General features: G+C 44.0%; 1 protein-coding gene across 2 annotated transcripts in view; it reads left to right on the plus strand.

Moving 5' to 3' along the window:
- Positions 1-15,635, plus strand: part of LOC311033135 (cytohesin-3-like) — a 27,407-nt gene extending 11,772 nt beyond the window's left edge. For both annotated transcript variants that reach the window (XM_084040343.1, XM_084040344.1), the window contains exons 2-13: positions 130-212; positions 527-591; positions 1,522-1,588; positions 1,678-1,796; positions 3,972-4,052; positions 4,140-4,252; positions 5,876-6,024; positions 6,118-6,229; positions 10,560-10,636; positions 11,824-11,895; positions 12,039-12,193; positions 14,193-15,635. In XM_084040343.1, coding sequence (XP_083896469.1) covers positions 130-212; positions 527-591; positions 1,522-1,588; positions 1,678-1,796; positions 3,972-4,052; positions 4,140-4,252; positions 5,876-6,024; positions 6,118-6,229; positions 10,560-10,636; positions 11,824-11,895; positions 12,039-12,193; positions 14,193-14,265 — 1,166 coding nt within the window. In that variant the 3' untranslated portion in view covers positions 14,266-15,635. The remainder of the gene's footprint in view (positions 1-129; positions 213-526; positions 592-1,521; positions 1,589-1,677; positions 1,797-3,971; positions 4,053-4,139; positions 4,253-5,875; positions 6,025-6,117; positions 6,230-10,559; positions 10,637-11,823; positions 11,896-12,038; positions 12,194-14,192) is intronic.
- Positions 15,636-15,674: the final 39 nt, after the last annotated feature.

A 15,674-nucleotide genomic window follows, 5' to 3' on the forward strand; every position in this document is an offset into this window, starting at 1 on the left:
GATGAACACGCATGTTATGTGTCGCCTCTGCTGAACAAGGCGAAACAGTCAATGCAGCTGTCAACGTTACACGAGGAGCAGGAATGACTTTTTTGCTATCTGCTATGTTTTCTCCATCAAATGCTTCAGTTCCTGAGGATCTGTCCCTGGAGGAGAGGGATGAGCTGTCAAACATCCGCCGCAGGAAGAAAGAGCTCCTGGATGATATTGAGGTGCGTGTTTGCACATAATGTGTATAATATACAATATGCAAAAGGGAAATTTGATGTGAAGCCTCTGTTCATAAGCAGTGCATTGTAACTGTCCTTTTTCTGATACATGTCCTGTACTGTATGACTGATAACAGATGATTCCTTTTGCCTATCTCCTGTAGGTCTATTTGCATGCTGTAATGTAACCTAATGCAAATGGACCAGCAGTACATCACTGCTTACTGTACAGTACATTCTCTGTCCTTTGCATGCCTTAAAGCACCCCCCACTATAACTTACAGAAAGAAACCTACTGTCTCCCTCTTTTCTCTCAGAGGTTGAAGTTTGAGATAGCAGAGGTCATGACGGAGATCGAGCAGCTGACGTGTGTTGGAGAAAGGTAATTAACTGGAGTCACCGGTGCAGTTTGTGCACGTGATGTTAACATCTCTAATATATCAGCAACAGAGGGTCAATCAAGAATTTTCAATCACTGTGTAAATTCAACATATTGAGATAAAGGTGTATAAAGTGTAACTTATAAAGCATTTTAATTAGAATATTATGACACAAGGGCCAAAGCAATAGGTCATTTAGATATTTTCATATAATAATTGTACATTTAATTCAGTAATATTTTCTGGAACTGTTGTTATTCATTTAAAGGCAGTAAAGTTTCTTTACATAAAGGTTTCAGAGCCCTCATATATACATTTATTGGCTGGTACCAATAAATGTATATATGTAAAAGTATTACCAGCCTTTAAATTAAAAGATATCTGTGACATTAATTTGCAGAACGTGACCTCTGCGATCTCTAAAGCCCTAAATAACACTAATTCTATTTTTTTTATACCCCTAGTTGTAAATATCCAGCATCATAATCATGGCTGAGTGACTCTATCTTGTGTCTACCTGCATCTAGTTTGAGTTTTGCATAAGGCAGTTGGATGACGAAGATGCAGGCTGCCATAGATAGGCCTGGATGTGACTTTATATGAGTATAAGGTCACCATATCTACCGGGTTGTTTGTGTAGATCAAACGCTGACTTATTAAATGTCATTCTACCTGCATGAAACAAATAATGACAGTCAATGATCAGCAGTGTGCGTGCCCAGCTTCTCTGTGCTCATGTTTTGTAGATTAGGCTCAAGCATGCACACATAATGGGTTGAACAGATGTGGCAGGAAATAAGTATTCTCTGTTCTCGCGACTATAAATAAAGTATATTGTTGTGTTGTGACATTCAGGTACTTGGCAATCCTTTTATTTTCCGTGTTGTTCAGGTAAGTGGAAGTAACTCAAATTAAATGTGCCTGTGTTCCAGTAAAACCTCCCAGAGAAACAAACAGATCGCCATGGGCAGGAAGAAGTTCAACATGGACCCAAAGAAGGTACCGTGTGTGTCCTGTGACGGCCTCCACTGCTTCTGTAGTCTTGGAAAGGCATCAGTCCTCAATTGAGACTCCTTTCCCTCCCCCAGGGAATCCAGTTCCTGCTGGAGAACGACCTCCTCCAGCACACTCCTGAAGACATCTCCCAGTTCCTCTACAAAGGCGAGGGCCTCAACAAGACGGTCATCGGAGACTACTTGGGCGAGCGGTAAGACGTAGCATCTATCAGGCTGCAGGAGAAAGTCTTCCTTCCATGAGATTTATCCTCCCTCTGCGATCACAGAAGGGAATTATGGGCTGGATGGAGGGAGAGCGTGATCGACGCCCCACTCAACATGAATCTTTCTGTCAGTGTGGGTGCCTTGTCATAGTTGGGGAGATGGATGGTGTTATCTGAGGGTGAGATTAGAACATACCGAATGAGGAGTACGGGCACAAAATACACTGAATCAAAAACCAGGAAAAGGGAGCTCCAAGAGAGAAGCACATCAAAGGTTTAGTGTCCCAAATGTACCGCGTGATTTATCATACATCTGTTTTTCATTTGAAATGACTCATTTGGAAACATTTTTTAAATTGCATAGTAACACATTTGAAGATCCTGCGGTACTTTAAAGTATTGAGCAGTTCATGAAACACAAAGCAACCATTCCAGTTAGCTGTTTTACTTAATAATATCCTTCATTTATAAGAATCTGATGCATTTTATATTTTTGGTGGCTTATTTTATAGCCTGCCCTTTACTGGATTGTTTAAGATGACATATATCGATATGTGTTAGCTGCATTCTTTGATGGACGGGTGATCTTTGAGAAGTTTGGAGCGGAAACGGAGATTAGCACCACAAATGTCACAAGGCAGAATGTCACGGAGAAAAATAACAATCTCAAACATTTCTCAGGCTGGCGGGATACTCCAAACAATCTATAGTGTACTCCAAACAATCTATAGACTCCAAGCAAACAGAGTGTTCTGCAGAATAACTTTTTAAAAAAAAGTGTAGTTTGTTACGCTTTACAACAAGCCTGAACATCACAGCAGCTACAGTCTGTTTTCTTTTACAGATGAGTACAGGTGCTGCTTGTGCATCAGAAGACAGATGAAGAGTTGGTAGCAGAAACAATGAAAACACACACACACACACACACACACACACACACACACACACACACACACACACACACACACACACACACAGTTGGCTTTATTCATCAGGATCATCAAAGAGGCCACCTACCCAGCGGAAATCACACTAAACACAGGCTGAGGGTTTGCACTCAGTAATTATCACTAATTGAGCTTATGCAAGGAGCACAAACCTATCATTACATGCTGAGCAGAGAGGGAGATAAAGAGAGGACGGGGGGGGGGGGGACAACAGAGAGAGGGACACCAGGATTGGAAGAAGAAGAAAAATAGCCGGAAGGAGAATAGATCGTGGGAGATGGATGCAGGCGGAGTGAGCGTTGACTCCTACATAATACCAGAGCTTTTTATTGTTCCTGTCTTATTCAGGTTTGTTTATCAGTTATGAACTCTATCTATCATCACACTGAGAAAAACATACTGTTTATATGGAGGTTCATTTTTAGAACCAGTGGGCCACATTCAAGCGTCTCTGTAATAACCTATGCATCCTCACAGGAGAGGATTCATTTGATTTTGGCCGCAGACATCATTATAGTGTACAAGAAGAAGAAAAGCCCCCTAAGTCATCATCTAAATAACTCAAGAATGTTATTGCACAACAAGTGCGGTGTTTGTTTCCCGTAAGCTCTCTGTACTGTCCTCAACATTTTCACAACGTCTCTCCACAAAAAACACAGAATGCTAAGTCTGAAAAATCCTGGCGACTTTTTGAACAATAGACAACACAACGATGATACAGGACCAGGATCACGGCCCCCTGATGTACAACAAACATGATCAGAGGAGCTGGGACCGCAGTCTGAGAGCAGCTGTTGACTTTTCCTCCAAAAACCCCTCCGACGGCCAAACAAACCTCTGACAAAAAGGAGCCTGTGTGGGTTTTGGTTTGAGCTGTTTTTCATCCGTCAAACGCACCGTTTCCCCTCCTCAGGGTGGAGGAACACTCGGCGTCGGCCAGCTGTTTAAATTGCTTCCAGACTCCACGCTCAGCGGCCGGTATGAATAAAGGCCCAAACATGACAGGAATGCTGAGAAGCAGGAATTAAGGTTGAGAAATGCTTTCATGGAGGAAATATGGTTTCCCCCACCCTGTCCTCTGGGTTCACATTGTGTTCAGAATTAACTGAAATCTTCTCTGGATGGTTCCTCGTGCTCTTTGAAAAATAACAAACGAATTGCTTGGATAGAATATTTGAAAATCTGATATCCTCATCTCTATTGTTTTTTCCACCAGGGATGACTTCAACATCAAGGTGCTGCAGGCTTTTGTGGAGCTGCATGAGTTTGCGGACCTCAATCTCGTCCAAGCTCTACGGTCAGCGGAACATTTGAGGCAGACAAATCTATATCATGTGACTCCCCGTGGCATCGCAAATAAAATCATTTCATTTAATCATTTCAGACAGTTCCTGTGGAGTTTCCGTTTGCCAGGTGAAGCCCAGAAGATCGACCGTATGATGGAGGCGTTTGCCTCGCGGTACTGCCAGTGCAACCCGGGAGTTTTCCAGTCCACAGGTCAGTCAAGTTCCAAAGGTGCTCATCTGAACTGCTTTTACATTAGTGTTCATTTTACACTATGAACTATGGTAAAGGGAATATTGTGGCAATATTTGTTTGTGCAAATGTGTCACAATGTCTAAATTAGAGTTTGGGGGAGCTGTGAGCGAGTCATCGTCCAATTGAGTTTGCAAATCGATCCTCCTCCATGTCAGAGTGGGGAAGATACTGAACCCCAAATTGCCCCCTGAAAGCTGTGCCATTGGATGGTTAATTCCTGGCACCTTGCACGGCAGCCATCTGTGTATGAGTGTGTGTGAATGACATGTAATGAGAAGCACTTTGAATGGTCGGAAACACTAAGAAAAGCGCTATATAAATGCAAGTCCATGTACCATTTATAAGCTAATCTTTCCACATATACCCCTTGAAATCTACAAAAGTACCCCCTGGGATACATGAGAGCAAAGTGTGGAATCCAATACGTTGCACAAAGTCAATGCAGTGATAAGCATTTTAGCCTAATGTGCCAACAGAAGTACTGCCCGAGGGTGTAGGATGCATTGAGTGATGGCCTGCTTTTTAATGCATTTCGATCATTAAGTCGCGGGAGTTTACTGTAACTAAAGCTCAATGAGGATTAACCAGATTACAGTAACGACAGATCCCGGTTCACTGCAGATGATGAGTTCAGAGTAAACAACCAGCAACAAACAAGGGACATCCATTATTCAGGAAGACTCTACCGGGCTGACTGATACATGGTCTTGTGTCAAACAAAGCCTACACCTACGACAGTCGGTAAATCATTAAAGAAACTAGAGCGACATGCCTGCTCAGGTATGTTTTAAGAAAATTCAAATGCTGTTAAATAAGAAAACATGACAATATCTGCAGGTATGCAAGTTTGTGTGTAAGACGGTTGTTGGTTGAGGGCAGGACAGCAGCTTAGAGCCATGTGTGCAACAGCAGCAGCAACACTGAACCCATAAAAACACAAAACGATCAAGCATCTTCGATCACAAGTGGAATGAGCGACCCGCCTCCCTCGGTGCTTCGCCGTGTTCATCCGGTTTTTGATTACACTGACATTCCTCTCGCAGTTAGCAGCACCTCTTGCTCTGTATTTCACACTGCGTGCAAAGCTTCTCTATTTTTTATAGACAATAGGCAGCGCAGGACAGCCAGGACCAAAGTGTGTCAGTCAGAGGAGGCAGACAGGGAGGAATGAATGATTCATTTACAGGCAGCCACTGGCCCGTGTGTGTCTGCACATTACTTCACAGTAGAGAGACTTAAGCCCTGCCCCCCTTTTTATCTCACTTACACCTCGCTCACGAGCACAAATGTGGTACAAATAAGGGACGCACTAGTAAAATAGTCTACAGTCTTTTAAATCAATAATAGAAGAAAAATCTACATTTAGAGGAATAAGGACTCACCTCCCATTCTCCTTTGCTGTCAATAAAAGCAATATAGAAATGTGTAAGAAGAAATGGAAACACAAAATACAACTATATGCTGATGACATGTAGTAAAACCTGAAAACACACATGCTAAAAACATTAAAAAAATAAGGGAAAATAAACTTGGACTGATGTCTTTTTTTAATCTATTTGATTCCCTTACTGTTGCTCTCAGATACCTGCTATGTCCTGTCATTTGCCATCATCATGCTGAACACCAGCCTCCATAACCCCAACGTCCGAGACAAGCCCCCCGTGGAGCGCTTCATCTCCATGAACAGAGGCATCAATGAAGGAGGAGATCTGCCAGAGGACCTTCTCAGGGTGAGGGTTTGTCCGTCATGTGTGTGTTTGTTTGTGTGATGATTGATTGATGAATTATTGTTCATGAATACTTTTCCCCTCGGCTGTCTGCAGAACCTTTACGACAGCATTAAAAATGAGCCCTTCAAAATCCCCGAGGATGACGGCAACGATCTGACGCACACGTTCTTCAACCCAGACAGAGAAGGCTGGCTCTTAAAGCTTGGTATGTACAAAAGTAATCTGTAAATGTCATCGGTGTGATGATGGGGATGAGTGTTTGCGTTATTTTTGGTGTGCAAATTGTTTATGATGGGCTTTCAGACAGCCACGTTGGAGGTCGACAGCTCTGAGGTAACAATGGCTGAAAGTAGCTGATTTTAACACTATATTGCCAAAAGTATTCACTCACCATCCAAATAATTGAAATCAGGTGTTCCAATCACTTCCATGGCCACAGGTGTATAAAAGCAGCACCTAGGCATGCAGACTGCTTCTACAAACATTTGTGAAAGAAAGGGCTCTCAGGAGCTCAGTGAATTCCAGCGTGGTACCGTGATAGGATGCCACCTGTGCAACAAGTCCAGTCGTGAAATTTCCTCGTGCCTAAATATTCCACAGTCAGCTGTCAGTGGGATTATAACAAAGTGGAAATGATTGGGAATGACAGCAACTCAGCCAAGAAGTGGTAGACCACGTAAAATGATGGAGCGGGGTCAGTGCACAGAGGTCGCCATCTTTCTGAAGACCTCCAAACTTCATGTGGCCTTCAGATTAGATCAAGAACAGCGTAGATAGCTTCATGGAATGGGTTTCCATGGCGAGCAGCTGCATCCAAGCCATACATCAGCAAGTGCAATGCAAAGCGTTAGATGCAGTGGTGTAAATCAAGCCGCCACTGGACTCTAGAGCAGTGGAGACGTTCTCTGGAGTGATGAATCACGCTTCTCCATCTGGCAATCTGATGGACGAGTCTGGGTTTGGTGGTTGCCAGGACAACGGTACTTGTCTGACTGCATTGTGCCACGTGTAAAGTTTGGTGGAGGGGGGTTATGGTGTGGGGTTGTTTTTCAGGAGCTGGGCTTGGCCCCTTAGTTCCAGTGAAAGGAACTAGAGGGAGATGTTGGACAATTCCATGCTCCCATAAACCCTATGGATTAAGAATGGGATGTCACTTAAGTTCATATGCGAGTCAAGGCAGGTGAGCGAATACTTTTGGCAAGATAGTTTATATATATATATAATATTTTTTGCCCCAATTCTGCCAGGAAGTGATGCAAGATATATGCAGACAGACACTCATAATACCTGTTTTTGCTGGTGATTCAGCCTGAGGTGTTCGTCAGCCGCTCAACATCAGCATATTAGCATCGTCGTTGTGAGCACGTTAGCATGCTGATGCTAACATTTGTTGTGCCAAAAGCCTCATACAGCATGGCTTGTATTTAGCTGTGAGCCCTTTGCGCTAACAATGGCGGACAAAACTGTGCACCAACAGCCCGCTAATACATCGAGTGAATGGAGGACACGTGTTGGCATTTTAAATGATACTCTTCTCAATAAACAAGTGTTTACTAAGTAAAAGAGGGTAAATCTCTGCCTCACCAGTCTTGTAACATTCGTACATTACATGGCACTAAAAAAACAATCTTAGTTTGCTCATACAGCCTCATTTTTGCCTGAAAACTGTCCATCTTCACGATGGCGTCAGATAAGGTTGCTAGGAGACCTGTGACGCAACTGCAAAGTGTCTTTTCTTCCCTCGTTCTTCATCTCGTGACCTTTCCTCTACGTTTTGTCTCTCCTCTCCTTCCCCGCCCTCATGCTCTTTTTTTCTGTGATTACTGGCATGGTGATTTCTGTGCTTCTCGTGTCTTTTCGAAATCCTTCTGTTTTTTGTTTCTCGCTCCCTTTTCTCTAACCTTTTCACCCTTTCACCTTTTGTTCTGTTCCCTCATTCTGTTCTGTGATGGCTGTTCCTTCTTAAACCTCTGTATTAGGAGGTAGGTAACGCTCCTTCCTCCACCCCCCCCTGGTTCATCACAGAGTGCCCCTCACACTGGCATCGGCTGCCATTATCTCCTTAGCACACCGTGCCCCCTGAACATGCTAGCCGCCTCATTCAATTGGCTTGTTGTATCAGAGCTGTTATTGGGCAAATGAGAACAGCACCGTGAGGTGATGGGTTATCTCATTCAAAGGCGAGGCGAGTCGGAGGTCAGTGATCTCTCTCGTTCTGCATGGGGATTGGCTGCATTCCTCTTGTGGCTCTGGATGATGCAGAGGGCCCGTCTCAGATGGTGCAAAGCACAAAGGTTTGTCCCGAGAGGACTCAGCATGAAAGATAAGCATCGACCTCATGAAACCACAGTGCCACTCGCCACATCCCCTTTATTATCCTGCCTCCTTTCACCAACACACGCCATGATTACCAGATCAACAAAAGAAAAGGAAACCTTGCGTAGAAATACTGCTGAAATGTGTTTATTCGTGCCAGGCTTAGTAGAGAATTCTACATAGTGGTCAAATGGTAGCATCTGTAAATCAGCGGATATTTTTGGATCAAATTCCAGTATGAAAACATTGATGAGGCCTTATTTAAATCAATAGATCCTAAAAGTTTGGGGGGTTTTCCAACATTGCTCCAACATAAATGACATCTACTTCCTCGTAGATCCCATGAACCAAACGCCCAGCGGTCAGCTGGACATCTCACCTCGTGCTCAGCACCATTAGAGACGGCCCTGTGTAGCGATCTGCCAGAGAACACACGCTTAGCTTAGTGAATGAATGGGCTGCTTGAGTCTGCGCTGTGGAACGTGCATACCTACCGCTGCGTGGCTGCTGATGCAGTGAAATAAAGGAAACCCTTGCCTATTGTCATTCCTTCCCCTCGGTTCCTGTGCTACAGGCCTCCGTACCCCACGCTGCTTCCCCTCTTCCCGTTGCTCTCTAACCCAACCAGCTGCACTTGCCACATCATTTTAGCTCCAGTTATTCCCCCATTAGTGAATTTCACACTAAATTCAGCTCCATCAGAGGAGCCCCTGCTTAATGAGAGAAGTTTCTCTTTTTTAGTTTGAATGAATCACTAACATCCCGTCAGGTTGTTCGATATGACAGAACTGCTATTGAAGCTCTGTAAGATCTCATTACACTACATTATTAACCAGGACCGAGCCTGCTGCTATGCCTGAATCCATCATCATCCAGTATGAACGGCATGTCATAAAATACAGTTATTTACACATACATCTCAAAAGGCCTCCGATCTGCAGAAAACAGACCCTCTGTTTGTCATGTAAAGCTGTCGGAGTTGAGCCAAGCTTGTATTCTGGGGCCGAATCAAGAGACAAGGACGGGGGCAGAGAGCTTTTCCTGTCCGCCACGTTCATCGGAACTGAAGCGAACGGAGCAGGAAGATGTCAAAGCATGCAAACTGACCAACATACCATCTAAAGGATATTTAGATAAATGAGCAGCAGTATTCTGACTGTTCTGCAGGCGAGGAAAAAAAAGAAAGAAGCTTTTGGCTAAATTATACTTGTGGGAAACATTTTTATCCTGTTCAACGATACAAATTAGGAAAATTGAGTAATGAGAGACTTTTTTACTTGCACTCCCTCCCCAGACTGCCCATAAACAAGTGAGTGATAAATCTGCATTAGAAACATGCAAACATGGGAGGTCCTGAAGCAGAAACCTACAATAAATGTCAGGCTTTGAGGATGAAATTAAACATATGGCTAAATGGGATAAACAGCTCTTCAGAGTGCCATATGGTTGCGTGGCAGAATAAAACGAACAAAATTGTATTCCATCTTTTAAATCCTCATTCCGTTTTAATAAGTAGAAGGATGCATCTGAAAGTAAGCATTTCTCATAAATAATGCACTATAGATGTTGGATTTTACTCGAACTAGCAGTATATATAAGAAATCTGGGTCAAGTGAACATTACATATTGATTACATCAGTAACGGCTCTGCTTTGTGCTCATTCTGTCAACTCAGCAAATGTGTTATTACGGGGCACATAGACTGGACATTGACATCAGACGCATTATGTTTCTCATTTTTATTACATAGATAAATTGCATCACTGATGATGTAATTAGCAGAAAATCCCATAATTCCAATAATCTACTTTTATCTGATGATGGAGGCAGATGGAGATCTCTTATGAGAACGATCGGTACAGCTGTCTTCCTCTGTTTTTTATTCTTAAAATATCTGCAGAGACTTTTCTAAAGTCCCTCACTGGTCAGACAAGTTGAGCTTTAGCTGTCTCGTGTCGGTGGCGTGGACGTGTCTGGGGTTTCTCCTGGAAGGCAACACTGTGTTTAACAGTTTTCACAAGGGCCCGCAGAACCCTCAGGCATCCACCTCTCGGGACTGGGACGGGGTGCCGCAGGCCTCTGATTGAGCCTAATAATGCAGACGCAGAGATGATCAGAACCAGATGTGGCACGTGGAGCTAAGGTCTCCTGCAGGTTAGCCTCTACATGCAGAAACACTACCGCCTCTTTAGTTTGAACTCAAACGTTTTTCTCCGCAGGCGGCCGGGTGAAGACGTGGAAGAGACGGTGGTTCATTCTGACCGACAACTGCCTCTATTACTTTGAATACACAACCGTAAGTAGTCGGATGGAATTGTTCTTATAGAGCTCGATTCTGTTGTTTAGCAGAATGCAAAAAAAAAAAAGATGCACAGATATGAATGGCATCAATCTTCTCACCTAGAAGAAGCATATTCCCCAAAATGGCTAAAATATATTTTTTTCTCAATAAACATAGTTTTACACAAAGGCGTTAATACAAATGATATAAATAAATTTGAAAAATTAAAGTAAAACATTTTTGTTATTAAAGGGCACACACACACACACACACACACACACACACACACACACACACACACACGCTCAGGCACAATTAAAGACAAAGGTCTTTTCCTTCCAGCACTGCTCTTTAACAAATTCAGCTCCTTTGACCTAAATGAACCTCACTCCAGCAATTAACATGAGGCATCATGGGAAACATCTGCAAAGTCCATGGCACACATCTGGCACCGCTAAGCCGCAAGCCAAGTGCCTCCCCCAACCCGCTGCCTGTCACCCCACGCTTCACCCCGGCATCCCCATTTCTGAGAACATCCCCCCCAAACACACACACACACACACACACACACACACACACACACACACACAGCCAGCTGTGTGCAGCCGTCCCAGGGCACTTCCTTCCCCCTGCTGTGCCCCCTCATTAGTAGGAAGATGACAGGCACGACACGAGGCTGTTCCTCAAGGTCCCCCCTCACATCTGGCCCCACAGACACAAAAGCGGTCGCTGGAGGGTGGAAGATGGAGGATGTAGGGAGTGTAGGGTTATGTCTCCCTCGGGTGCTGTCCCCTACGTGACCAGGGTGAATAAAAACTTCAAGTGTGCTTTTATCACCACCTTGATTTTTTTTCTCCAGGCTCGATATGTGAAGATTAGTTAAATAGTATACCTAACTTTGTGCTGCAATGGAAATTAAAGGTGCTGCATATTTTTTTACACTCACAACAATTAAAACAGGGGTGTGACCAAACCTGCCTAATGTTTAAACTATCAGTTATGAATATAAACAGACTGATTTAACAATAATCTAACGATTTATGGACATAATGAAGCAGAATTCAGTCAGTTTCTGAGTGTCCTGAGTGTGTGATGTTATCTGGACTTGATCCTTTCTTCATGATGTGTCATTGCGCCCTCATTACACACTGATTGTGTCCTACTTGGCGCTGAGCGTTGCCTTTGCATGTGTGTGTTTCCAGGATAAAGAGCCTCGTGGGATTATTCCTCTGGAGAACCTCAGTATCAGAGAGGTGGACGAGCCCCGGAAACCTGTAAGGAGCAACTCCAGACGCCGTCTTGTCTCTCCCAATCTGCCTTCGCCTTTTAAATTCATGCCAAAAAAAATAAATAATAAAAAATGAGTAAAAATCAAAACATGCATATCAACTGGTTGCCTCTTGATGTCCTCCCCCAGAACTGCTTCGAGCTCTACAACCCCAACCACAAAGGTCAGGTGATCAAGGCCTGCAAGACGGAGGCTGACGGGCGAGTCGTCGAGGGCAACCACGTGGTGTACAGGATATCGGCCCCCACGCCGGAGGAGAAGGAGGAGTGGATCAAATCCATCAAGTAAGATACGCGGTGTTAGCGTGGATCCTTTTACACTGAGAGGGCACTTAAGCAGCTGCTCCCATGTGGGACTTTCTCATGTCTGACCTTGACTGGGAGAAACACACACACACACACACACACACACACACACACACACACACACACACACACACACACAGAGCTGTGAGCTTAATCATAAATGCACAGACCAGCACAAATACACGCTGGTGACTAAATGTGACTCTGTTTCTCACACTTGCACAGATAACACTCGGAGGTGATTTCTGCTCTGCTGGATAAGCTCGCTTCCCTTTGATTAGAGCTCAGCAAGCACACACACACACACACACACACACACACACACACACACACACACACACACACACACACACACACACACACACACACACACTCAGACACTGTGTCTGAGAAGTGTTTTGGCAGCCCTTTAGAACTGAGTTGACATATAGAACTGCTGCCTTGTTAACCGGTAAGGAGAGAAGAGGTGCAGCAGTAAATTGGGCCCGGTGCGTCCACACAGCTGCAGCTTCACTGGCAAATATGATCAATATCACAGCAGAAATCACATTACTCCCCTGCTCTAATGATATATATATATATACTTAGTGTTGACATATATACGTAAAATGGAAGTGATGGGTAAGTTAGTGGAAATCTTCGGGGTGAGGTTGCTTCATGTACAGTTAAAGTGATTGGAAAGAGTAGAACGGTGGTCTTTTTTCCCGTTGACCTTCAGAGGTCACACGTCTGAAGCAGGTTCTCTGAGATTTTAGCGTTTGAATCCAGTCGCACGTCATAACGTAAAGTCTCTTCCGGGCTGTCGTTGGAACAGTGAAGATCAACAAGGTCGGACTCAGCAGAACCGAGCTGTGCAGCCGCAAACACGCTCTCACTTGACTCAGCTGCTCGGGCGGCAGACCGCCCTGTGGTCAGCAGAACCACACAGACACACACACACACACACACACACACACACACACACACACACACACACACACACACACAGCATAGCCACGCCGTCCCACCTGACTCATCCGCAAGGCTGGAAACTTCTCTCGTGGTTAACAGTTGTGTGTACACGCTGACAGGACGAGCCATCTCAGCAGGTCTACTGCTCTGCTGCTGGGAATGCAGCGAGTTACTCAGCGCTGTTCCCATCCTCGGCGTGCGTCAGTGACAACGCTTCGGGGCTTTTATGAGGCTTTGATTTTCCTACAGAGATCACAGAAGGCTGTGGAGCCACGTTAAGCGACCCGCCCCAACAAAAAGACAAAGTTAACAGCTAGCTGGTAAACATAGTGGAACAATTTGCAGCCCAAAAGAAAACAAGAAACGTCCTACAGGGGTTGGTGGAGACCAAAACAGAGCTAAAAGGAGATCAAATATCAGAGAAATGTAACTCCTACGAATGACGGGATTGCTTCATGTCTGCTGGTTGTGTAAATCGGCGCCGCTGTTCGTAATGACAACCGTCACTCTGTCCTATGTACATTTTGATGGACAGCCTTTCTTCAAGTTCCCCTCATTTCTGTTGCATTGCTGGGAATGTTGATTTTTTGAATAATGCATGAATAATGAGATATTTCTATCACAGCAAGGCAAGTTTGATTGAAGAGCAGAGGTGTAACAAATCGCTGCAAAAGTCAGGTTTTGGTGGCGATCACACATTCTGTCTCGTTTCACCAGGAAGCGATGCAAACACTAGATGTGATTGATGTGTTTTGGATGTCTGACTGATAGATCCACGACAGATTAAGGTCAAGTGATGACTGGACCTCATCCCCAAATGGTCCGGGAATGTTCTAAACAGCCCGCATTGATCATATCTAAGTGGTTTTCTGAGATATATAGGAGAAGATTTGACTGGCAACGAACAGAACGTTCACAATTTTGATAAAACGGTGCTGCAGACAAAACAGTCACAGAGTAATTGTTTGACATGATCAGTGGGAAACAGTCGATCAGTGCTCCATTCTTTCCTTTTCTCTTTCCGCAGAGCAAGCATCAGCAGGGATCCTTTCTACGACATGCTGGCCACCAGGAAGCGGAGGATAGCCAATAAGAAATGACCACACCTACGTCTGTGATCAGCGGTGTCCTTGGGTGTGTGTGTTATGTCACGGGGTCATGAAGGACTCCCGTTGGTCAATCCGGGGCTGGAGGACAAGCAGCAGACACAGGTGGGAGTTTTTCAGACTGACGTTTATTTCCACCAAGATTGTCTGCACTTCAGTTCTGGGTTTTTTCAGACTCTCTGAACACTGATGTGCCGTTTGGGTGAGAACTATTGGGGCGGGGGGGGGGGGGGGGGGGTTTCCCAAGATGGATGATCACAAATGAACAGGATGAGGACTACAGCCATGACTGGGATCATGGGGAATCTTTGCATAGTTTGGCTGTGATGAGATCGCCCTCTGCTGGACATACAAGGAATTCACTCTACCGGAGGATTTGAATCCTGACTATCCATCCTCCACATATGGCATTCCTTTTTTCGCCCAGACCAACTCGGACTCCCAGATGCCAGTCAACATTTATCCTCACCTCGCATCCGTCTGACAACTGCCAACAAACGCTATTTTGTAGTATCCTTTAAGTACAGAAAGCCTCAAGCTTATAAATCAGCTGGTCTGATTGCTAGCCCTCAAGTGACTGTATCTGCATATGCAAACAGATTTATTCTAGAAATGTAAGCTCATAAACTCAAATTTACAGTATGCACCCTTCTTTCCTCTTGGAAGGCAAAGGAATCGATGCTGGTTGAGTTCACGTATATCAGTGGAATGAACCTTTCATGTGACCAGTTTTAAAAAGCTATATCCATCCTATATTAATCCTGTAAACGCTCATTTTCTGCATTGAAGATCCACCTCTGTGTTCAAGTTCATTTTTGTATTTATTTTCTTGATTTGTTTAACAAAAGAGGCAGCCCCCCAATTGACATTATGCATGTATAGAATATAATGTACATACTGCTTTTTTTTCTCTCCTTTCTTTGTTGTGTTTATGTAGCATGTAAATCATAATGGCTGTAGCCTATACCCGTTCACCTTTTTAGTTTAACAGCTAACAGTTTACATTAGTGGAAGAGGGTCTTTGTGCAGCTTTTTTTTTTTTTGCAGAGAAGTGAAACCTCCTCACAATGTGTTATTACTGAAGATCAGATAATACATGTTATAAGAAAAACTCACTATGATGAGCTGGACATGAGACTATAGGACATGTCAGGTGAAAAACACCCTCGAAAAAGGTTAAACAAATGATACTGGATACTTTTTCGTGTGAATGCTGACTGGAATCTGAGGACTTTTCCCCCCAAAGAGATGAAAAAAAACAAAAAAAACATGCAGCCTAATCTTTCATTTGTCGATAAAGTTTTGAGGTTTAAACATGTCTCAATCTTAATTTGGGAAAACTGCTCCTGAATACTTTGATGAAGCCTTTGAATAAAATGACATGCTGATCAGGAAACAGTTTT

This window comes from Eutrigla gurnardus (genome assembly GCF_963514095.1).
Source record: "Eutrigla gurnardus genome assembly, chromosome: 22".
NCBI classification, from domain to species: Eukaryota; Metazoa; Chordata; class Actinopteri; order Perciformes; family Triglidae; genus Eutrigla; species Eutrigla gurnardus.